Source organism: Camelina sativa, chromosome 11, assembly GCF_030686135.1.
Source record: "Camelina sativa cultivar CO46 ecotype springtype chromosome 11, ASM3068613v1".
Taxonomy (NCBI): domain Eukaryota; kingdom Viridiplantae; phylum Streptophyta; class Magnoliopsida; order Brassicales; family Brassicaceae; genus Camelina; species Camelina sativa.
Genome location: NC_141890.1, coordinates 4,355,930 through 4,376,555, shown reverse-complemented (window position 1 = coordinate 4,376,555; position 20,626 = coordinate 4,355,930). Strand labels below are relative to the sequence as shown.

The 20,626-nt window shown below is 35.9% G+C and overlaps 6 protein-coding genes across 6 annotated transcripts; 3 read left to right on the top strand and 3 right to left on the bottom strand.

Moving 5' to 3' along the window:
• Positions 1 to 515: 515 nt before the first annotated feature.
• On the top strand, positions 516 to 2,464 carry LOC104721657 (WRKY transcription factor 18). Its single transcript, XM_010439689.3, has 5 exons — positions 516 to 771; positions 917 to 979; positions 1,298 to 1,687; positions 1,797 to 1,913; positions 2,004 to 2,464. Exons 1-5 carry the CDS (start codon positions 712 to 714, stop codon positions 2,295 to 2,297), a joined length of 924 nt encoding a protein of 307 aa, XP_010437991.2. The 5' UTR covers positions 516 to 711; the 3' UTR covers positions 2,298 to 2,464.
• A 15-nt stretch (positions 2,465 to 2,479) lies between these two features.
• On the top strand, positions 2,480 to 4,330 carry LOC104721654 (protein POLAR LOCALIZATION DURING ASYMMETRIC DIVISION AND REDISTRIBUTION). The gene is made up of 3 exons (XM_010439687.3): positions 2,480 to 3,262; positions 3,390 to 3,787; positions 3,905 to 4,330. The coding sequence occupies exons 1-3, from the start codon at positions 3,031 to 3,033 to the stop codon at positions 4,253 to 4,255; spliced, it is 981 nt and encodes a 326-aa protein (XP_010437989.2). The 5' UTR covers positions 2,480 to 3,030; the 3' UTR covers positions 4,256 to 4,330.
• An 88-nt stretch (positions 4,331 to 4,418) lies between these two features.
• Positions 4,419 to 7,912, bottom strand: LOC104721656 (small ribosomal subunit protein mS47). The gene is made up of 14 exons (XM_010439688.3): positions 7,655 to 7,912; positions 7,386 to 7,466; positions 7,208 to 7,276; positions 7,037 to 7,100; positions 6,812 to 6,891; positions 6,522 to 6,605; positions 5,986 to 6,070; positions 5,746 to 5,831; positions 5,551 to 5,672; positions 5,409 to 5,469; positions 5,196 to 5,294; positions 5,013 to 5,114; positions 4,899 to 4,940; positions 4,419 to 4,782 (listed from the first exon to the last, which is right to left on the bottom strand). The coding sequence occupies exons 1-14, from the start codon at positions 7,778 to 7,780 to the stop codon at positions 4,654 to 4,656; spliced, it is 1,230 nt and encodes a 409-aa protein (XP_010437990.2). The 5' UTR covers positions 7,781 to 7,912; the 3' UTR covers positions 4,419 to 4,653.
• A 218-nt stretch (positions 7,913 to 8,130) lies between these two features.
• On the bottom strand, positions 8,131 to 12,441 carry LOC104721653 (phototropic-responsive NPH3 family protein NPY1). The gene is made up of 4 exons (XM_010439686.3): positions 11,089 to 12,441; positions 10,073 to 10,142; positions 8,841 to 9,962; positions 8,131 to 8,763 (listed from the first exon to the last, which is right to left on the bottom strand). The coding sequence occupies exons 1-4, from the start codon at positions 11,148 to 11,150 to the stop codon at positions 8,299 to 8,301; spliced, it is 1,719 nt and encodes a 572-aa protein (XP_010437988.1). The 5' UTR covers positions 11,151 to 12,441; the 3' UTR covers positions 8,131 to 8,298.
• A 5,878-nt stretch (positions 12,442 to 18,319) lies between these two features.
• LOC104721652 (uncharacterized) lies at positions 18,320 to 18,869 on the bottom strand. The gene has a single exon (XM_010439685.3). It carries the CDS (start codon positions 18,772 to 18,774, stop codon positions 18,472 to 18,474), a length of 303 nt encoding a protein of 100 aa, XP_010437987.1. The 5' UTR covers positions 18,775 to 18,869; the 3' UTR covers positions 18,320 to 18,471.
• Positions 18,870 to 19,375: 506 nt separating this feature from the next.
• LOC104721651 (early nodulin-like protein 15) lies at positions 19,376 to 20,293 on the top strand. The gene is made up of 2 exons (XM_010439684.3): positions 19,376 to 19,719; positions 19,825 to 20,293. The coding sequence occupies exons 1-2, from the start codon at positions 19,533 to 19,535 to the stop codon at positions 20,166 to 20,168; spliced, it is 531 nt and encodes a 176-aa protein (XP_010437986.2). The 5' UTR covers positions 19,376 to 19,532; the 3' UTR covers positions 20,169 to 20,293.
• The last annotated feature ends 333 nt before the right edge of the window (positions 20,294 to 20,626 follow it).

The following is a 20,626-nucleotide window of genomic DNA, read 5'->3' as shown; positions in this document are numbered from 1 at the left end:
TTACGTCATTTCTCTCTGATACTTCATCATCTTCTGTTTCATGTTAGTATTATTATTTTTATATCACAAAAAATATTATTTTACATTTTCAATGCATTAGTTTATATTTCCAATGCATCTTTTACATTAGATTTTCTAATTTAAACCTTAATCTATAACTAAATTAATCCATTAATCATTTATTAAATAAAGACATATATATATATATATATTTTAATAGTATTTTAATTTGTGTAAAAATTATCAAAATGACAATTTTTGTGAAACAGAAAAAAAAAATTTCTTTAAATCATAAATTTATAATTACTTTTTAAATATTTAGACACATCTTCCACTAAATTTAAACAAATTAAATTATACAAATTTTCTGAAAAATAGTTGTGAATTAAAGATAAATTAAATGATTATATAGAAAACCATACTAAAAATACAAAGTAACAATAGTTTTATATTTATTATAGATTGCTTAGTTTTTATTTTATTAAATCTGGACAACCCTTAAATTAATTTTTCTTGTGCGGACTCTGTATGTATAAATAAAGGCATATTTCTATGGGCAAATTCTCTCATTCACTTGGACCAACTTGTGACCGAAGAAAGCAAAATTTAAGACCTCAGTCTCTCTCTCTCTCTCTCTCTCTCTACTACGCACCAACCCCAGTCAGTCCTTTTGGTCTTAAGATAATAATAATATCTTGACGATTTTTCTCAATGGATTGTTCTTCGTTTCTCGATCTCAACACCAACCCTTTCCCTGAAAAGCTGCTTCCGGTGAGTCCTCCGGATCTCTCCTCTGATCCATTTCCCAAATCTAAAGTTTTGATTTTTACTTGTTTTGTTTTCCCAATTCAATTTCTGTGAATCGGGATATTGTGGTAACTAATCATGGGCTCGTTTCAAATTTTTCATATTTCAGAAGAAGGAGGTTTCGGTTTCTGCTTCTACTCAATTAAAAAAGAAATGGTTGGAGCAAGACGAGGTTAGTTTCTTTCGTCGAACACTTGGTGTGCAATATCTTCCACACTATGGATTTATTTATCATAATTCATCAGTATGATCGATGATGATGAGTCAATTGTTGGAAGAAACAAGTTTTGAGCTTTTGCACAATTCTTTATAACTTCACTTTACCGATCAATTAAGATGGATCTGAATACTTATCATCTCTTTGTATCGAAATTAATCCGTAATGTTTTTAGTATAAAGTCTGAAACTTTTCATGAACAATTTGTTTTAAAAAAAAAAAAAAAAAAGAAGAGTCTTTTTTAGTAATTTGATCTTTATGGTAAATGAACAGAGCGCAAGTGAGTTAAGAGAGGAGCTAAACAGAGTTAACTCAGAGAACAAGCTTCTAACAGAGAAGCTAGCTACAGTCTATCAGAACTACTACGCACTACATCATCATTTGGAGAAGCTTCAGAGTCGACAGAGCCCTGAAATCGATCAGACCGAACAACCGATGAAGAAAAGAAAACAAGACCCGGATGAGCTCTTAGGCTTTCCCATTGGACTCGGTAGTGGAATAACAGAGAATAGCTCCAGCAATGAAGATCATCATCATCATCAGCAGCAGCAACATGAGCAGAAAAATCAGCTTCTTTCATGCAAAAGACCAGTCACTGATAGCTTCAACAAAGCTAAAGTTTCGACTGTCTACGTGCCTACTGATACATCGGACACAAGCTTGGTAAGCGGTTTTGTCTTTTAAGCTTTTTGATTAAAGAGACAAAGTTTTCGTGCCTAGAGGCATGGGAGTATGTGAATGATTATTGATTAATCAGAGTGCAATTTTGCAGACAGTAAAAGATGGATTCCAGTGGAGGAAATACGGACAAAAGGTTACAAGAGATAACTCGTCACCTAGAGCTTACTTTAGATGCTCGTTTGCACCGTCTTGTCCAGTCAAGAAGAAGGTAATTAACACACACTCTCAGTTGGATATCTCTAGCTAGATTTGTAGTAGTTTCAGATGTCTAATGGTTTGTGGTGTTGTTGTTGTTCAGGTACAGCGCAGCGCAGAGGATCCGTCTTTACTGGTAGCAACATACGAAGGAACGCATAACCACTTGGGTCCAAACGCTTCCGAAGGTGATGTTACAAGCCAGAACGGGTCAAACACTGTGACTTTGGATCTGGTTCATGGTAGTCATAGATTAGCTTTAGAGAAGAACGAAAGGAATTCGATGCAAGAGGTTCTGGTACAACAAATGGCGTCTTCGTTAACGAAAGATTCAAAATTTACAGCTGCTCTCGCTGCTGCTATATCTGGGAGGTTGATGGAGCAATCTAGAACATGAAAAGCTCCAGTGAAATGTTTTTGTTTTGTTTAGTAGTATATCATCACCCCTGGAAAAAAGAATGGGGGTTTTCCTACTTTTCTGAATTGTGTATCTTTCGATCATTAGGAGATAAAAAGATGTAAACTTTAGTGTAAATAAAATTATATACTAGTATGTTCGAGAAATTTTAAATGTTAGTTAGATGAACATTGATTCGTCTGAATTTATGAAACTCTTGTACCATAGAGAAACATATGAATTTAATGCTTATGACTGCAATTTTTTTTGCAAATAGTGTTTAAAAAGTGTCACCATAAATTTTCCAATCACAATCTCAATTATTGAATTTTAGAGTCACTATAGATATTTGTTTTCTTTTAACCTTTGTTACTAATTATATCCTTTTAATATTTGTGTTACACAAAGTTGATTGTATTGTAGTATTGTTACAAAATGAGAATAAGAAGAAGCAATGATTGAAGAAAGATTCCCGCAAAAGAGAAAATAAAGAAATTCAAAAAAGAGAAGAAAATGAAGATTTCCCTCCAAACTCTGCAAGTCTCGTGATTGTCATTTAATACCTCACCCCATCTGTTCATCGCTCTCTGTTACGACTCCGTCCCACCATTATCAATGTCAACCCGATCTCGGCGGTCCCTCCCTCCTACTACTACTACCCTTTTAAAAATCTCGTCTCTTTTTCCAAACCCATGAAGAGTACTCGTTTCTGTTTTCTCTTGGGTCTTCTTCAATGGAAGCCAATGTTAAATCTCGGCGGAGGAGGGGAGATGGGTGCACTGTCGTGGAGTGTTACACGCCTCGGAAGGTCGTGGGTCGGTGGCTTTCTGGGTTGAGAAGTTCCAAGGGGAAGAGGGAGACAGGGGAGGGAGTTGCAGAGGATGATACAAGAGGATACAAGTTACCGCCCATAAGGTGTTCGACGAAACGCCTTAACGAGAATTCTCCGGAGACTAATCGATTTGGTGAGAAGTTTGTATTTTTCCTTCTTCTTCCTACACTTATACTTCTCTGAAAATGTAATTTCTCAGTGCTTGTCTTTGGTGGGTTTATGTTTTAAACTACACTAATACTTGGTTTTGCTTTGTGCAGAATCACAAAGCAGAGAAGCACCTTTGGAAATGGGAATTGGTTCTTTTTTGCTATATCTTGTAATTGCAAGTAAGACTGAGCTTGATAAGATGACAAACCTGCGGATGCAAATGGAGATGTTTCTTCTAAATGCGAAAGAAGAGTTACAGAAGAAAGAACTAGAGGCAAATCCACCTATGTCTTCAAATGAAGCAAGCGGTTACCAGTTTTCTCCTCAAGAATTCTCGAATTTGGCGTCATCCATTTTCCATGAGTCATCGACTAGTGTTCTTCTTCAAGAGGAGTACACAGAATTCGAGGTCTCAAAACTTCAGGCTGAGGTAGGTAGGTTACCTCTGGATGAAAAAGCAGAGGATAGACACCCAAAGTATCAGATTCAGAGACAACGCAAACTTGAAGTAATCACAACAAAAACAAAACCTCTTTTTATCTTCTTACATTTCCTTTGAACCTTTTAAGCAACTATGAAACAGGTTCTTGATTTCTAAGGCTTGTAGTTCTTTGGGTGTTTGTAGGAAAATGAGGTCACAAAGAGTCATATACCTGAGATGGTGGTTACCGATGAAAGAAATGGAGTCTGTCCGTTCGAACTAGAGAAAAAACTGCACGAACTACTGGAGACAAGGCAACAAGAAGAGTTACTGAAGCTTGAGACTGCTCTTAGTCGTGTTGAACGCAGACTACAAGAGAAAGAGACAGAGGTTTCATGGTGGAAAGACGCAGCCCGCCTGCTTGCTCAGCGTGTTCCTGAATCTTCTCGATCTGGACTAGATTGGTGCAACCCAGAGTCTTCAACATGTTCAGAACGATCTCTTCCAAGATCTTATAAAGCATGCTCGAAACACCGCACCAGTTTTTCTAGATGATGAAAGTGGTAGTGTCTAGATTTTCTGTAACAGCGTTTGCCTGAAGCTTTAATGTGAAGTTATCTTTTAGTTAAACAAGTTGCCACTTTCCCGTATGTTATGCATGCTACCTGAAAACCACTACTCAGGGTAGGAATTGTACTGTTGATGTATCCAATCAAGCTTTTAAAAAAAATTCTACACTTTGGCCCTTCAACATTATAATGGAATCTTGTCACAGAAGATGAACAAACAAACTATCATAGGACAGTTAAATACTTGACACTCCTAATTAAGAAGATAAACTTGACAGTGAAGGATAAACAGAGTTTGACAGCAAAAGGTCATCGTATGGATATCATTTGAGCATAGACCGGTGGAATTCTTTTATTGCAAGTAAAGGAGTGTCAGTAGATTCCTCAGAAGAACGGCTCTCGTTGGGCTGTTGGCAGCTTCAGCTCAGAATCTAAACCATCGAGCTCTGTGGCTGGCGCGAAGTAGCAATCCACCATGTCTTTGCTTACGTCTTCTAGGCGTGGAGGATCCCACTGAAAAAAAATTTGGAAGGAGAACCACAAATTATCATAAACTAAAACCTGGAACATGATTATAAGCAAAAGGAGTTCCAAACGTCTAGTTTTAAGGCTGATCTGTTTTTATGCACCTTTGGAGCAAAGTCTTTGTCCACCAAACGGGCTCGAACACCCTATAAACAGCAAACGTTTTCAATATATGCATATAATGATGCTTTATTTGTGGAATCGGTGATATATTTTACCTCACAAAAGTCGCCAGAGACCGTCTTCCCAACTCCACACAGAGATATACGGTATTCACGTGTGAGACACTGATCAAGAGTTTGGAATCTACCTTCTCGTATCTAAGAAGAGAAGAAATCGCCTGAATCAGAAAAAATGAGATGCTTTTGGATAAAGGAGAAGCAGGGACTAAAAGGACTCACAGATTGCAAAGTAATCTTTAAGCTCAAAGGTGAAGCTTCTTTGATTTGTTTGAGAGTTTTCTTGCACCATTCATTGCAAGAATTAGCAGTCTCATTTTCCTGAGCCACCGGTAAACGTAAAAGTTTAGAACTTGACGAAACTCTCAAGCCAAGTCGATTTAGAGTCCTCAGTTGAATCACATATCATGAGTACGCTAGGAAAATATCTCTTACCATAGCCTCAATGATTTCTTCAACCGTATCAAGCCCAAAATATTTATCAATCATCTCAATCCTGACAAAATATTTTTTTTGTAACACGATTGTGGGATATTCAAAGAGATTTTAAGATACGGAGACAAGGTAAAAGATTTACTTGTGCAGTACACTGCTATTGTCAGGGTAAACAAGATCACCATATTGAGCAAGAGAATCCTCAATGACGGTAGGATCATCGCTCAACAGTTTACCAATTCTCTCTTCGATCATCGGAAGTCTCTGCCACCACAACTAATATAAGGAATGCACTTAAGAGGAAAGATCAAAACATGGGAAAAGGTAAGAATCAAACCGAATGTAAGCAATAGTGGGTGGCAAGACCACATGCTATCATTTCGACACCATTAAGTTTCTGCCCTGTTAGAGCCAAGTATTCCCCTGAACAAGAAAACACAAAAACCGCTTCAGGAAAACCAAATTGTTGCAGTTAAATATCTGTATGCCAGTCAGATTCCGATCAAGAATTTGACCATCAATATACTATGCATAGAATATGAATCCAGTGGGGACATCAGCCAAAGATGACGTTCACCTAAATAACCAGGAAGCCGTGAAAGGTAATAGGAAGCTCCTGCATCAGGATGAAAACCAATTTGAACCTCTGGATGGGCCAACACCTGCATAAGCACAATTGGTCAGAACACCTTTACCACCAAAAATTTCGTAGTACAAGAGAAGAGACCGTTTAAAAGAAAGAGAAAGCCGTTACTGATAATTGACTAGACAACAAGATATTTAATATGCAGAGAAAATGGTGCTGAACACCAACTGACAGATTTAACTTCTTTCTTAAGAGACAGTAGAACCTTGTCCCGTCCCATATGGACGGTTGGTCAGAACACCTTAACCACTAAAAAGTCCAAAATAAACGAGAAGAAACAGTATCACACAAAGAAAACGGCGCTACAGAGAGAAAATGACTTCGAACACCAACTAAGAGATTTAACTTCATTTCTTAAGAGACTGTAGGATCTTCTGTAAACCAATCGATGGAATCTATTTCTTTTATGACAGTGTCCGCTCAACATAAAAAACCAGTGATTCGTAATAATAGATCGATCCACTTACAGTTTTATCTGTAGCCACACGAAACATCCCTGGAATTGAAATTCCACCACCACAACCCATGGTTACACCATCCATCATAGCTATCTGCAGTAAGATAAAACTCTTTAGGTATAAGAGGAGGAAAATACATGCAAATAGTTTCTTGCATCTTATCTCCTAAAATCAGCTTCATATATTATTGAGTGGAAGCAAATAAGCTAGCCAAGCTCTTTCTAATCACTCATGGTCATACGAACCAATCCCATCTAGTATTAACACATATCATCAAGGAAAAAGTCTAGGAATCTCACATTTGGTTTCAAATATGTTCCTTGGAGGTATACAAACTTGTACAAGTTCTCGAAATAACGATTACATTCTTCAGTGTTCCCTGTGCAAATAAAAATTGGCAATACATTAGCAATTATTGTCAGTAACTTCACCAGAGTTGGTGAAAAAGATATGGAATGGCTTGCCCTGAACCTCAAAAAAACTTTCCAGGTATCTAACAATGAAAGCTATTAGAAGATATGGACCTTCATTGACCGAGTGATAAAGAGGCAAGACATCTGCACCAGAACAGAACGTTTTGCCGCTACCCTTCAGAGAAAAAAGAAAAACACATTAAACATGCATCAAAAGAACAACATGATCTATTGAGCAGTAGCAGCGAACTTCGTAAAATTAAGCTAGAGAAAGTGTCATACCTTCATCAAAACAAAGGAAATAGCTGGATTCTCTTCCCATGATTCGTATAGCCTCGTTAACCGACTTACCTAAAAAAACACAAACAAATATTAAAGCAAAACTCTAAAAAAGACTAAGTGAGGTCAAGAAACAAGACTTGAAAATCCAAGAAGAGAAAAACTATGCTAAAGACAATACCATAGGAGCAGAAAGAGCATTGAGAGAAGAGGGGCTATTGAGAATGGCAGCTCTTGATTTAGCTTTTCCTTCCACCATAACCTTCAATTACAGCAAAATCCAAACTTTATTCTATCTTCAAATTGAAACATTTACACTTGCGGAAAAATCAAATGTTGAGATTCCTCATTTACGATCAAATTAGATAAAAATGTTTAAGAGTTACACAAACAGGACTATCAAATCAAGCACATTTAGTGAAGATCCAACGAAGAAGATTACAAAATAACCTGGTCTTCGATATCGGCATCTGATGCGGAATAGTTTGGGAGAGCAGAAAAGCTTCTTCCATAAGAAAAGGACCGAACCCATTGTAAGGGTTCAGTCACTCTCCTCAAAGCTTTCACTGTTTGCATCTCTCTCACTCTCTCTCTGTCGCTCCGTCGAGAAGACGCCTCTGTGTTCCGAGGGTTTTGGGTTTTTGGCTCTCAAGTTGTGGCCGGCGGCGATTCCTAGCCGTCAGATCAGATTTACTCGACAATGAAAATGAACGTAGGATCACTTATCGGCCCTAGTTAAAGCCCATTAGGCCCAATAAATCACAGTTCAATGTCCCACTTCATTAACTAGAAAGAAATTAGGAATGTCAGAGATTGTTTTAAGACTAATCCAAAACATAACGCTTTTTTTTTCTTTTCCTTTTTTTGCAAGGATTAATGGAACATTACGTTGATTTTAGCGCTATCAAAATAATAGTAGAGTAGTCTTAAACGAAACTGTTAATAAATTTTTACGACTAAAAGAAACACAGATCAACACAAAACATCATCAGTTTTAATTTAATTTAACTACCACAAATCCTAAGACCACTTATAACAACAAGTTACGACCATAATATAGTTTCTCTTTACAAATTTTGGTTATCCCCACTGATTCAAGATATCGAATGTCTCCGGCGCCGGGAAGAAGAGCTTGACGACTTAGCTGGCGGACTTTGAGAGCTCCCAGACGAAACCTCAGAGCTCTTGTTGCTACTCTCTACTTTACCTGGCCATATCTTCTCAAAGATCCTCCTTGACCTAGACGGCATCAGTTGTGCCCCACCACCACTCCTCGTGCTCTTGCTTCCTCTGCTTTTCTTGCTCAGCTCCACCTTCTTCGTCGCTTCTTCTCCCTTGCTCTCTTCCGTCTTCTCAACCGGCGAGTGCGACGAAGCTGCAACAGACGCCACCGGGCTGTGATTTGCTCGGAGCTGCTCAAAGTAAAGAACTTGCACCACCACTCGCAACGGAAGTCGCTCGTTCTGTGCAGCGTGAGTCGATGCCTCCCCCGTCAGTTTCCTCACGTCCATTAACCCGCAAAGTCTCTTCTTTTCGGATTTCGTTAGTTCTGTGTGTTCCTACAAAAACCAACTCCACAGATTACAAAAATGTCCGTAAAGTTTCATTCTTATTTCAGAAACAAGATCTTATTTACCTTCATGAAAGTGTCAATGGCTTTGTAGAGACCATCGTGAATCGGCCTAGCTGATTCAGGGATTAGCTCAGATAACTCGATGAAGCTAGAGAGCGTAAGATCAGAACAATGTTTGAGATAAGCGTCAATCAATCTTCCAACGCTCAACAAAATCCCATTTCCTAAAACAAACTCCTTGTACCGATCATCTTCAGACACACGTTTCTCATCCGCCATGAACTGATCAACAATACGATGAACCAATCCGACTTCATGAATCAGCAAATCCTTAACCGAGGCCTCGTGTAGCTTCAAGCTCACGTTTTCAACCAAGTCTTCTTGCACCGTCTCATCAGCTCCAACCAAGATGGAAACTTTAAGGAGTTTGAGCAAGAAGCTACAAGAAGAGTAGCTCATCGCTCTGTTTACTCTTGGCAACAAGAAAACAACCGTCTCAACGAGATGTTTGTTTGAAGAAGCTGCTGCTTCTGTCAAATACTCCATAGATTCTGGTAACCACCTTGCAACATAGTATCTAAGTGCTTCAGCAATTACACCATTGTTCATCCTTCCACTCGATTTCACAACGCTCATCACCCGCTTAAACATATCAATCTCGAGCTCACATACATCTTCGACCCACCAATCTTTTGGAATCACATTCTCTTCTCTCTTCTCCCGATGATACTCAACTATCTTATCAGGTCCAGATAACTTCCTGTTGTGTGTATAAGACCAAGTGATCGTCTCAGGATTCACCAATATCTTAGCTGAAACAGAATCAATGCATCTACCAACAAGCTTTAGATCTTCAGACCAAGGAAGCAGAGATCTTGTTGTCTGAAGCACAATGATTGAGTCTTTCCAGCTTCTGAATATGCCAGAGTTGAGGAAAACCTCGATCTTGTATATGAGGTTACCGCGATCAGCATCTTCAGTCATTTCAAGATACTCAGCTGCACATCGCACAGCGGTTATGTTGTAAGCATTGAGCGTGACCGTCATCCCATAGCAAAACTTAGCACAGATCTCAAAGGCTTTGTGTCCTCCTGGCATGTCTAGTATAGTGATCTCATTAGTTTCTTCTTCACTCGCCTCAAAAACCAGTCGCTGCATTCGATTGCTCTTTGATAGCAGCGGGAACTGAAAATGTAACATTTTGCAGCATAAGAAATACATCTTGCATTACAATTGTACCACCTAAGAAGAATCCATCAGTAACAAATTCTGTTATTAGCATTACAAGACTGTACCTTATGGAGGTGAAATGTGACCTCGCCAACATGTATAGTAACATCACTGTCTAGATCCGAAACAGCGTACCTGTGCGGAAGAAATTAATGGTCAGATTATACATTGGGACCAAGAGCACAATCATCTAAACAAGAACTGTACAGATTAATTAGTCAAAACTCCTTTCTTAAACATTTTAGATGTTATGTTTTCATTCAGAGTCATACAACCACAGGCAAATTTATCATGTTTACGTCTCTCAACTACCAAAAATAATCATTACTTTTCATTTCACTTGTAGAACAAAACAAAGGAAACAAGATTCTTAGCCTAGTTTAGAAAGTCCAGATGTCATAACTTGGAAGAGATGTCTCAGATATAAACAGAAATAAAGCATAAGTAACAAAAGTAAAGAGAGATTCTTCACTTTCTAAATTAGAAGGAAACTCATAATCATCATTCCCTTTTGCTTTCCACTCTTTTGCTCTTACAAATCAGGACCACAAAACAACAACAACAACACATAAACAAAGACAGATCATCTAATGAATGGACCACTCCTGAAACTCATAATACCACATTTCTTGTTACTTCTATAGCCTTTTTCTTTGTGGTATTTCCCGCAAAAAAAAAAAAGTGATGAGTGAAACAATCACAATAATGGTGATGATGATGAAAGAACTTATTCTATCTGTAAAATTAAAACCAGAGTATTTTTAACTGGTAAGTAACAGAGTGAGTTTAAGCACTTTTTAACTATATGTATATTTTCATAGAGGAAATGAGAATTTGTCAGGGAAGTCCCTGAATCTGTTTTTTAACAGCTTCTGCTCTAAAAGATAGAAACCAAGAGAAGAGGGGACAAAATGCTTCTAGAAACCCTACAAGAACCAGACAGAGGCAAAACATGTGGAGAAAAAAATAATAGAAACTAGAACAGAACAAACAAAAACAGAGAGAACCAAAAAAACAGTAGAACATATGACCCATCGAAATAAAAAATAGTAAGAGAAAAAACATTAAAAATTTTGCTTACTTGACGAATTTGCCATCAGATTGAAATGTATCAGGCTTAGAGCCAAGCTTCATGAACTTCATCTTACTTCTTCGTCTTCTTTACCAAAAAAAAACACACCTTTGTTTGACTCTAAACCAGAACCAAAGAAGAAGAAGAAGAAGAAGAAGAAGAAGAAAAGGGCAAAAAAGAAAAGATTGTTTCTTAAAGTTGAGGAGGTGATGTTGGAAGAAGGAAAGACCATTAATGGAAAAGGGATGTTAGAAAGGAGACAAGAGAAACCAAACCCATGTTTTGCCTCACTATCCTTTTGCAAGAAACCAAACTCCCTCGGACAACGGGATCTTTTTCTCCCATCTCAACTAACCATTTACTAACAGCATTTATTGACTCTCTCTCAACCCGAACAGAGAACACAGAACACCATTTATAAAGTTTCAAACTTTTTTTTTTTTTTTTTTTTTTTCAATTTTCAACTTTCCAAGAAAAAAGAAAAAAAGCCTCAGAAAGATAATCCCATCATCATAATCACACACACAGGAAATAAAAGCAAAAACCCAAAATGGCGTAAGAGAGAGAGAGAAGAGGAAGAAGTGCTTTTGTCTTTGAGAGAGTCAATAAATATAGAAAGAGAGAGAATTAAAGGAGGAAGAGAGGAGAGAGATGAAATCAGTCGCCGCCAATGCTTTTAAAGCGGGGACTGATCCGCTGGAGGAGATCTTTCTCTTTCCCTCTTCTTCTTCTCCTTCTCCTTCTTCTTCTCTGTTTTGGCTCAAATCTCAATGAAAATGTATTTATTTTTAGGAAAAATAGTAGGAGTACTATAGTATTTGAGAGCTGCTAGCTCGGGAAGGGATGAGGAATGATGATGATTTATTTTTGGTCTGACGATGTTGTCTCTCCTACAATCCTACTCCAATTAATAAATAAACAAACGTAGTATTCTTTTGCCATATATTTCTAAGGAAGGAAAGGTGAAAATTGAAAGAAGGGGAAAAAGAGAGTGGGAATCTAGCTTGCAAATACTCTAAATTAGCCAGCTAAGTTGTTTGAATATTACTACTACTAATTAACAACTGGTTTTAATCACTTCCTTTATTCTTTACGCCTTTTTTATTTATATTTAATGGGGATTGTGCATCTCAATTCTCTTGTCGTGTAACTAGTCCTATGTACCTCCTTCTTCTTCTTCTTCTTCTTCTTCTTCTACTACTATGAGAAAGGAAAGTACACATACATTTCTTCATCTTCTTCTTCTTCTATGAGAAAGGAAAGTACACATACATGATAATATTCCAACACTTCTACATAAGTACATTGGCTAACCGAGCCATAGCCTGTTTTTTGTTTGACTCATTATAACTTATAAGTCATAACCTATCTTTTTACATGGTTTTTTGTACACTTTATAGTAAAACGATTAATCGCGCGTGGACTTTGCACCACCTTAATTGCTTTTTTACCCTTCTCGGTGTTTACTCTAGTTCCGCTTCTTTTAAGGCAACGAATGATAACACAACACGTGTAAATAGTGTTTTCACCCTTGTTTTAAAAATCACCCTCTAGTACCAATTACGACCCACAAAATTGTTAGACCCACCATTTCCGCCTCGATTAATGACTAATTTCTGCCTAACATCGATTATCTAATTATACTTATCTAATTTGATTATAACCCGTATAATCCGATTACTTCCCGCTTAATTTTGTATATAATGATTATTTGTAGAGCCAAATATAAATCGAATATATATTTTTTTGTTATTTAGACATTTAAATTAAGAGTTTATGATGTTTTACAATAACTAAGGTAGAATTTTTAATAAAAATTATAATTTTTTTTTTAAAATTACGTTTTTATGTGTTTACCATAATTTTAAAGACAATACTATAATTTTATATTTTATTTGATATTTTATTTCAACATAAACAGAATTATACGTATATTTAATATTATATTATTAATTTAATAAAATAAGCTTAAAACTATTATCCGATTAATCCCGTTTAATTTCCGATCTTTTTGTTTGGTGTTAGGTCCAACACGACCGCCCGACTAGCCCCTAACGATTTCTAAAACAGATCTTCACCTAGTTCTCTTCTTAGTACTTTTGTAATAAACGCCGTGAGATCGACGCGCCGTTACTTACACGTCCGTCCGTCCCAACGGAACCCGCTAGCTTTCCGAGAGAGCGAGAGGGACACTTTGACTTTTTTTTATTCCGTTATTCTAGATGCTCTCACGAGTTGGTCAGACTTTGCATTTCCTAACTTTGACTTTCCATGCAAAAAAAAGCTCTCTAAAACACGATTAGTTTCTTTATGCATGGACTCCTTCTATTCCACATCTGACAACTTATAATATAAATCATCAACAAATTAAGGTCAATTATTGTAACTAAATATATAAAAAATACTAAGAGGAATCATACTCATATTGCACATAATAGACGAAATTAATTCCGCTCGACAAAACAAAGACAACAACCATACTTCTAGTTCTAAATAGTTGAGATGACTCTGATTATTGTATATTAGTTTTTATTTACTTTTTAGAAAGTACATCTCTTAATTTTATATGAACGTAATTTTCTCTGAAAGGAAGCTTCATGTAAAGTTTTCTCCTTTTGATGTCACTATGTATAATTTTTACACCCATGAATATCTCGTGTCTCACCAAAATCCCACTATAAATAGTTAAACATAGTGTTCACAACGAGCCACTGTATAGTCAGTCGGTCAGAATAAAAGACTATTGCTAAACAATATGGTCGGTAATTCTTATTTGATTTTGGATTATATGCAAAACTAGATAATAATTAAATTTACTATATATCCAAAATATTAGAGAGTACAGAAACAGATAGATATTCGAAGCATGTGTTTTAATTTGTTTGTTTTCTCTTAAAGAGAGTGTAAGGGTGATCTGTTACTTGTGGTTTCAGTTTTTTTTCAAGACATTAACAAAAATGGCGTAGTCAAGATCTTGAATGGACCCGTTTTGGTTTAGAAGGTATTAATGTTTTTTTGCCATTTTTATCGGAGTATGTAATTTGGTAGGGTCTGCATGTCATTTTTCTTTACGTGCCGTAGCTGTTTTCACGTGATTAATTGCTCAATAATATAATATGAACACAAAACACGTATCGTAAGAGTCGCAACGTAGTTATGGAGATGTATGTATATGGTCCCAAAGCTAAGTAGACTAAGTAGTAAATGAAGGTTGACAAGCATGCTTCATAGTGGCTTGATTATTTCAAATGGTAATTATATATATATTTTTTTTTGGTAAAATGTTAAATTTATACCAATAAAAAAAAAGTTCACATTTTTACAATGAAACCCAGAAAAAAACAAATACCCAGCTCAAAACAGAGAGAGCAGTGGAACAGATACAATAGATAATGAGCTTTAGCCACTATAAAAGTGGCTCTGAGAAACATCCAAAATAAAATCCAAGGAGAGAGTGTTGAAGGATCTTCCCGCGAGATGGAGATGAGGCGATTACGCAGGATCCGATCGATGAGAGTTCGTATAGCTGAAGGATAAGTAAATATATAAAATTATATTGATGCGTCTGCGTCTTCGCTAAAAGGATAAGTATATATATATAATTACGTTCATATAAAATTAACTCCGCCATGTAATTTGACTTGTATATGCCGGACATGTAACTCGCCATATTCTTCGTTATCTTCCGTTTCTAAAGTCTTTGAGTTGATAAATATAAGAATACATGTGACTGCGACAACATCAACTAAAGAATAATTTGTTTTACTTCACTATTCTTCATGTTACCTTTCTTCTTCCGAGGCACTTGATTCCGAAAACATCTTGTTCCGAAAAATATAATATCTAGTCTTCAATTACACGAATATTATCCTAAATACTTATGTGGCCCAACAACCATAGTACCTACTACCTGAATATTGGTTTCAATATACCAAAATAACCCCAAAAACAAAAACAAAAAATCCAAAATATATACAAGGCTGTATGAAAACGAGTTTTCTAATACGCTGTTTTGTATGGACCAAACCTCCAAAACTGATTGGCTTATTAGCCGGTTAGGTTGATAATTATAGGATTTATAAAATCAACATGTTGTAGGTTCGACGGGTGGTTTAGGGATTAGCATAGTAAAAAAAAACGACAGTTGATTGAACATGCACTATTCTTCTATTCTCAAAAAATCCTGGATTTAGTCCACAGTTTCTTTTAACCGAAAACCACAGGAGACTAACTATTCTACTCTCACACTACAAATGCATGCTTTTCTGGTCGATTTTATTAGTGTCGTAGTAATCAATTATTATCTGTTGTATTCCATGCTGCAGAGTGCAGATTATATGCATTGGGCACACAGAGTTCAAAAACTCACTCCATATTAGAACAAAATTGAAAAGAAAAATTCTCTACAATGTTTAAGTCTCGCAAAAGAAAATTAGTCATGTCCTCGTTATGCATACACGTAGCCAAAAGAGTTGCACGTACGGGCATTATCATATGGGATCTAAAGGGGTATCATTATTAGAAGTGTAATTAAAACATATCCTTATTGGATGATATCTATAATACATAGATGCATAGGTGAGACGTTGAAAGCACAGAAGAAAAGGCAATGGCATGTGGTTTATGAGAAAAGACTAGACGTAGCTCCATTATTATGGTTGCATTATTTATATTTATACAGTCTACCTCTTTTACATTACATACACTGCATCCATATTTAATGCACTCCCCCCCCCCCCCCCATGTTATTATCTTTTCTTTTACTTTGATTTTCTTCGTTGCAAACTTAAAAAAAACCAAAAAAAAAAAAAAAAATCTTTTTTCGAGCCTTGTATCAAAATGGCGAAAAGAGAAAAGAAATACGCTATAAAATGTAATGGGTTTGATCACCACAATTGCTTATTATGGGTTGTGTGTGTTAGTGGAAAATCTTTTCATACAAAAACAGGAATTTCTGATTATGTATTTTGATTACTTTTTTCGACTCGATTTTACATTATAGGTATTATAACACAGTCTTCTTATGTCTCAACATCGTACATGCTTCTATCACATCCCTTCAAGTTCAAGTTCGATTCAGTAACAATCTCCCATATATGCCAAGGTTGAACTATCAAAACCAATGCTTAAATCGTGGAAATAAAGTATAGATAAATAAAATATGACAATGGTATCAAATGAATATGTAAAGTAAATAGTGAAATAATGGAATAGAGAAACATTCTTACGTATTGTGTTTGGTTTTTTTTTTCTTTCTTTCTTTTTACGTTTGTACTTTATGTCATACAGTGAAACATAAGAATCATGGCATACATCTATAACAGAAGCGATTACTCTCAGTGGAGAGAGTAAGCCGGTTATAAAGAAACCTCACGTTTATACAAGCGAAACCAAAATTTTCAATGTTGAGATGAGAATGTTTTTTTTTTGTGTCGTCGTTTGAGATGAGAATGATTTTATACGTCAAACGACTAATATTAAAAGTTTAACGTTGAAAATAATAGGGAAAGTTAATTATAGACAGGCGTGAGCATAAGGCATCATAAACAAATGATGGTGAACACTGACTATGGGGTCCAAACATCCATAATTGCAGCCTTGTGCTTCTCTTTTTTTTTTTCTCCTTTCTTCAAAAAATTATTTACAATTTCCTTCATTTTTTTTTAACTTCTTTCCCCCTCTTTTTTAGACTAATTTTTTTTTCATTGACAAGTTTTTACCCTCACTTTTACTTGTGTGAAACTTATTTCAATTATTTGGGATGTACAAGTAGCTTCCGAATAATAACTTTGGTCGTTGCCAAGTCTGTTTCTATCTTATTGTTTTCTTCTTGAACATCGTGAAATAAAAGGATAGATAGAAGACTCCACGAATAGCTAGACAAATTTCGATGTTTTGTAATAGTGGTGTGAGTTTGGTATAGTAAGTTAAGTAACTTAAGTTGTATGTGCCAAATGAGAATTGTCATTATATCATATATGTAAGAGTCGGTACACAAACCCTATTATCCAAATAAACAACGTATTCTGATGGCATTACATACTAAACATATGCAGATTTCATTTAAATAATCAAATTTCCAATTTTCTTGTTATCAATAAATGAGTATCGAAAATTTTAGTTTATATATAGCTTCAATAGATATAAAATTTTTGTTTTTTTTACTATAAACTTCAATCTAAAAAGATCCCTAAATAGAGAAGTATCGAGTGACTTAATTTGCTGAAATAAGATTGCAAACCGTGGATATTTGAACCGAATTTTGTAGCAAAACTATGAATGTTCAATCGAACCGATTAGAAGTAAACGATGATCAACTTAATTTAAGGACGAAAATGTTGATTAATAATTATAATGTGTGCAGTTGGTGAGGAGAAAAAAAGAAAATTGTCGTCCAGGTTTTATGCTCATAAAGCAACACATGAGTGTTTCTACCTAACAGCCTATTTGGCTATTTCTATACACTTACTTTCTTGGGTCATTAAGTGGACTCACCTAATTTTCTCATATTGTAACGTTACGATCATATGTATTTTATGGTAATCACCGTTTTTAAAAGACATGCGAATCACCAACTGTCTCATAGAATCAACTTGCCATAATTTTGTAGTTGACTGCAAAGATTACTGTATTTTTTTTCTTTTCTTAAAACTTCATTTGACAGTAAACAATCAAGATGCCCACATTACTTAAGATGCCGATATTCAAGAAAAAAAAACACAAATTGTTCGAAATATTTCAACATATGTGTTTTCCTTTAAAAGAAATAAATTTACACTAAAACTAAATCAACCTAAAGTAAATAAGTTTCAAAAAGTAAAACATTCGAATTTTTCTGCTACACTAAGACTTCAAATATATTTTTTAAGAACTTTTTATCAAAGTCAAATCAAAAGATTGCACAATCGGATCGGAATCCTCGAATGCCATGCATGATAATGATAGCCCATCTTTTAGGATATGGCCCAAAAATATCAGTACGCAACTCAAGCCCACAACAATGACCCTATTTTAGAAAGATACATGACAAGATTGATGTGAGAGGCATCAGTGATTACAAATGATCTGCAAATATTAGTCTTCCCAAATCGTAATTAATCTTCCATGATACTTGTAAAACAAGTACAAATCGTAAATTATGTCTCTTCTCGGTAAACTTGAAGTCGCACTGAAATAATACCTTTCTAAAAACACATTTCTCTGTTCTATCCTTCCCATTTTATTTCCCTGCTTGCTCACATAGTTGATATAATTTTATTTAAAAAAACTCGTTATGTTATTTTATTACAAGAAAATAAAGAGTTCCCATAAGAACATTGAGCATGAAGCAAGAACAAAAATACAAAAGCAAAAAAAGAAAGAAAGATAGCACTATTTTCTTCATTGGGGTTTTTATTTTCTCGGATGAGTATCTTCGGGTTTCGCCGTCCCTGTGGCCGCCTTAGCTACATCAGTAGCACTAGCTTCGGGCTTCTTCTTAGCATACATAACAGAGTACATGACGGCACCAGAGATAGCTAATCCGGCAAGAACCATCGTAGTGTAACTATAAGGCAAGTTGCGGCGTTGGTGAAGAACACCGCCGGGATTACTTCCTGGTGGCCTCTTCGATGACTCAACGCCGGCAGCTTTTACACTCTCCGAGCTCATTTTCGTCGTATCCGCAGTTTTTCTCCAGTCTTCTTCTCCTGCCATTTACGTTTTCTTCACTGATCTTTTTTTTTGGGGGACTTTACTAACCATAGAAGAAACAAGTTTGGTTTAGGTAAGGGTTTTGGTATGAGTCATGAAGACACGTAGTGTCTTTGAGTTTGTTAATGTGTTCAATAAGGGACACCTAGCTGATTCTGATTGCTTTCTGTAATAAACAATTTAGGCAGGTGTCATGGCTTGGAATAGTAACTAAGCCAGCTGCCATATTGGATTGATTTTAAAATTATAATTAATCTCAATTATGCTTGAGAACAAATTTATACTATACTCGAATTCACAAGGTTAACGTCTTTTGTTTCTTATGGGCCTTTTGAGCGATATCTCTTTTTTCAGCTTCAAAGCCTAATATTACCAAGACCCAGTTCCACTAGCAAACAAAGAGAAAAGTAAAAAAGTAAAAACAAAAACAAAAACAGAAACAGTTTAGCTGACCAGTCTTCCTAGAAGACCGTGAAATCACTCTCTATCAGAAAACTCAAGAGTTCAGGTTTTGTCTCTTTCCTAATGGTTACGTCACCTTTATGACTTTATCATCTCACAACGGATATATTCACATTTAACGTTTTTTCCCATTTTAGTTGTTGTTTTCTTTAACGGCTAGTTTCCAAGTCTCTCTCTACCTCTATAAAACCAACACAAGATCCTCTAAACACTCATCAGACTCCAACACACTCAAACATACATACTAATACTTTTGTCTTTTTAAAAACTCAGTGCAGCGAGTATTTAATTTACAATTAATGGCTTCTTCTTCTTCTCTTCTAGTTACCATATTCCTCTGCATTTCTTTCTTCTTCTGCTTGTCCGTCGATGCAAATGAGGTTACCGTCGGTGGAAAATCCGGTGACTGGAAGATTCCTCCTTCAGCTTCTTTCTCTTTCAACGAATGGGCTCAAAAAGCTCGTTTCAAAGTCGGAGACTCTATTGGTAAATCCTCACTTTGTAACTTTATAATTTCAATTAGAGATTTTGTGTAATCTTCAAATAATATACTCTGTTTCTGACACTTTTTGTCACATGTTTATTTTTCAGTTTTCAAGTACGAAGCCGGTAAAGACTCTGTTCTCCAAGTGACACGAGAAGCTTACGAGAAGTGCAACACCACGAGCCCTAAAGCCAGCTACACCGACGGGAACACAAAGTTGAAGCTAGACCAATCCGGTCCGGTTTACTTCATCAGTGGAACAGAGGGTCACTGTCAAAAGGGTCAGAAGCTACGCCTAGTTGTCTTCACTCCTCGTAACTCTGCTTTCTCTCCAGCTCCTTCGCCATCTGAGTTCGACGGTCCCGCCGTAGCTCCTACTAGTGGTGCCGCTAAGCTCACTGGCGCATTCGCCGTCCTCAGCCTTGTTCTTGGATTCTGGACCCTCTTCTGAAGCTTTTCTTATAGAAGAAAATTTAGTTTGAATTCTATTTATTAATTTTCGAACATGAAGCACAGATCAGATCATTGTTGTCTCGCTAGTCTTGTTATTTTTATTAAATTAAATTAATTATTTAATCGGCTTTGTTCTTCCTCTTTGTTCAGTTCAACAAATTAAATGGATCTATCAAAAGTTACAAAAGAAAGATCTAACAACGAAAAGAAAAAAATATCAACAACGAAGAGAAAAAAAATGAAAAACAGAATTGTGGCAGAGTCTATCGAAGAAGCATATCAATAAGGATCATCGTGGCACTTTTAAGCTTAGAAGTAGGGAAATTAAGTGGTTACCATATTTGTGTGATTGTATCATCCTTTGTAAGTTGTAACAGCCATTTTTATCTTTCTTTTACAGTAAAAAAAAATAACAAGGGGATCATAAAAAAACGAACTATCATCATCTAATGTTAA

Bases quoted from the DNA above. Each gene is read 5' to 3' on its own strand.
- LOC104721657 (XM_010439689.3), top strand. From the start codon at position 712: ATGGATTGTTCTTCGTTTCTCGATCTCAACACCAACCCTTTCCCTGAA. The intron at 980-1,297 runs GTTAGTTTCTTT...GTAAATGAACAG, and splicing joins AATGGTTGGAGCAAGACGAG to AGCGCAAGTGAGTTAAGAGA. The intron at 1,914-2,003 runs GTAATTAACACA...GTTGTTGTTCAG, and splicing joins CTTGTCCAGTCAAGAAGAAG to GTACAGCGCAGCGCAGAGGA.
- LOC104721654 (XM_010439687.3), top strand. From the start codon at position 3,031: ATGGAAGCCAATGTTAAATCTCGGCGGAGGAGGGGAGATGGGTGCACT. The intron at 3,263-3,389 runs GTGAGAAGTTTG...TGCTTTGTGCAG, and splicing joins TCCGGAGACTAATCGATTTG to AATCACAAAGCAGAGAAGCA. The intron at 3,788-3,904 runs GTAATCACAACA...GGGTGTTTGTAG, and splicing joins AGAGACAACGCAAACTTGAA to GAAAATGAGGTCACAAAGAG.
- LOC104721656 (XM_010439688.3), bottom strand. From the start codon at position 7,780: ATGCAAACAGTGAAAGCTTTGAGGAGAGTGACTGAACCCTTACAATGG. The intron at 5,832-5,985 runs GTGAACGTCATC...TTTCTTGTTCAG, and splicing joins ACGGCTTCCTGGTTATTTAG to GGGAATACTTGGCTCTAACA. The intron at 5,115-5,195 runs GTGAGTCCTTTT...TTCTCTTCTTAG, and splicing joins TAAAGATTACTTTGCAATCT to ATACGAGAAGGTAGATTCCA.
- LOC104721653 (XM_010439686.3), bottom strand. From the start codon at position 11,150: ATGAAGTTCATGAAGCTTGGCTCTAAGCCTGATACATTTCAATCTGAT. The intron at 9,963-10,072 runs GTACAGTCTTGT...TTACATTTTCAG, and splicing joins TCACATTTCACCTCCATAAG to TTCCCGCTGCTATCAAAGAG. The intron at 8,764-8,840 runs GTAAATAAGATC...TGGTTTTTGTAG, and splicing joins CCATTGACACTTTCATGAAG to GAACACACAGAACTAACGAA.
- LOC104721652 (XM_010439685.3), bottom strand. From the start codon at position 18,774: ATGGCAGGAGAAGAAGACTGGAGAAAAACTGCGGATACGACGAAAATG.
- LOC104721651 (XM_010439684.3), top strand. From the start codon at position 19,533: ATGGCTTCTTCTTCTTCTCTTCTAGTTACCATATTCCTCTGCATTTCT. The intron at 19,720-19,824 runs GTAAATCCTCAC...TTTATTTTTCAG, and splicing joins CAAAGTCGGAGACTCTATTG to TTTTCAAGTACGAAGCCGGT.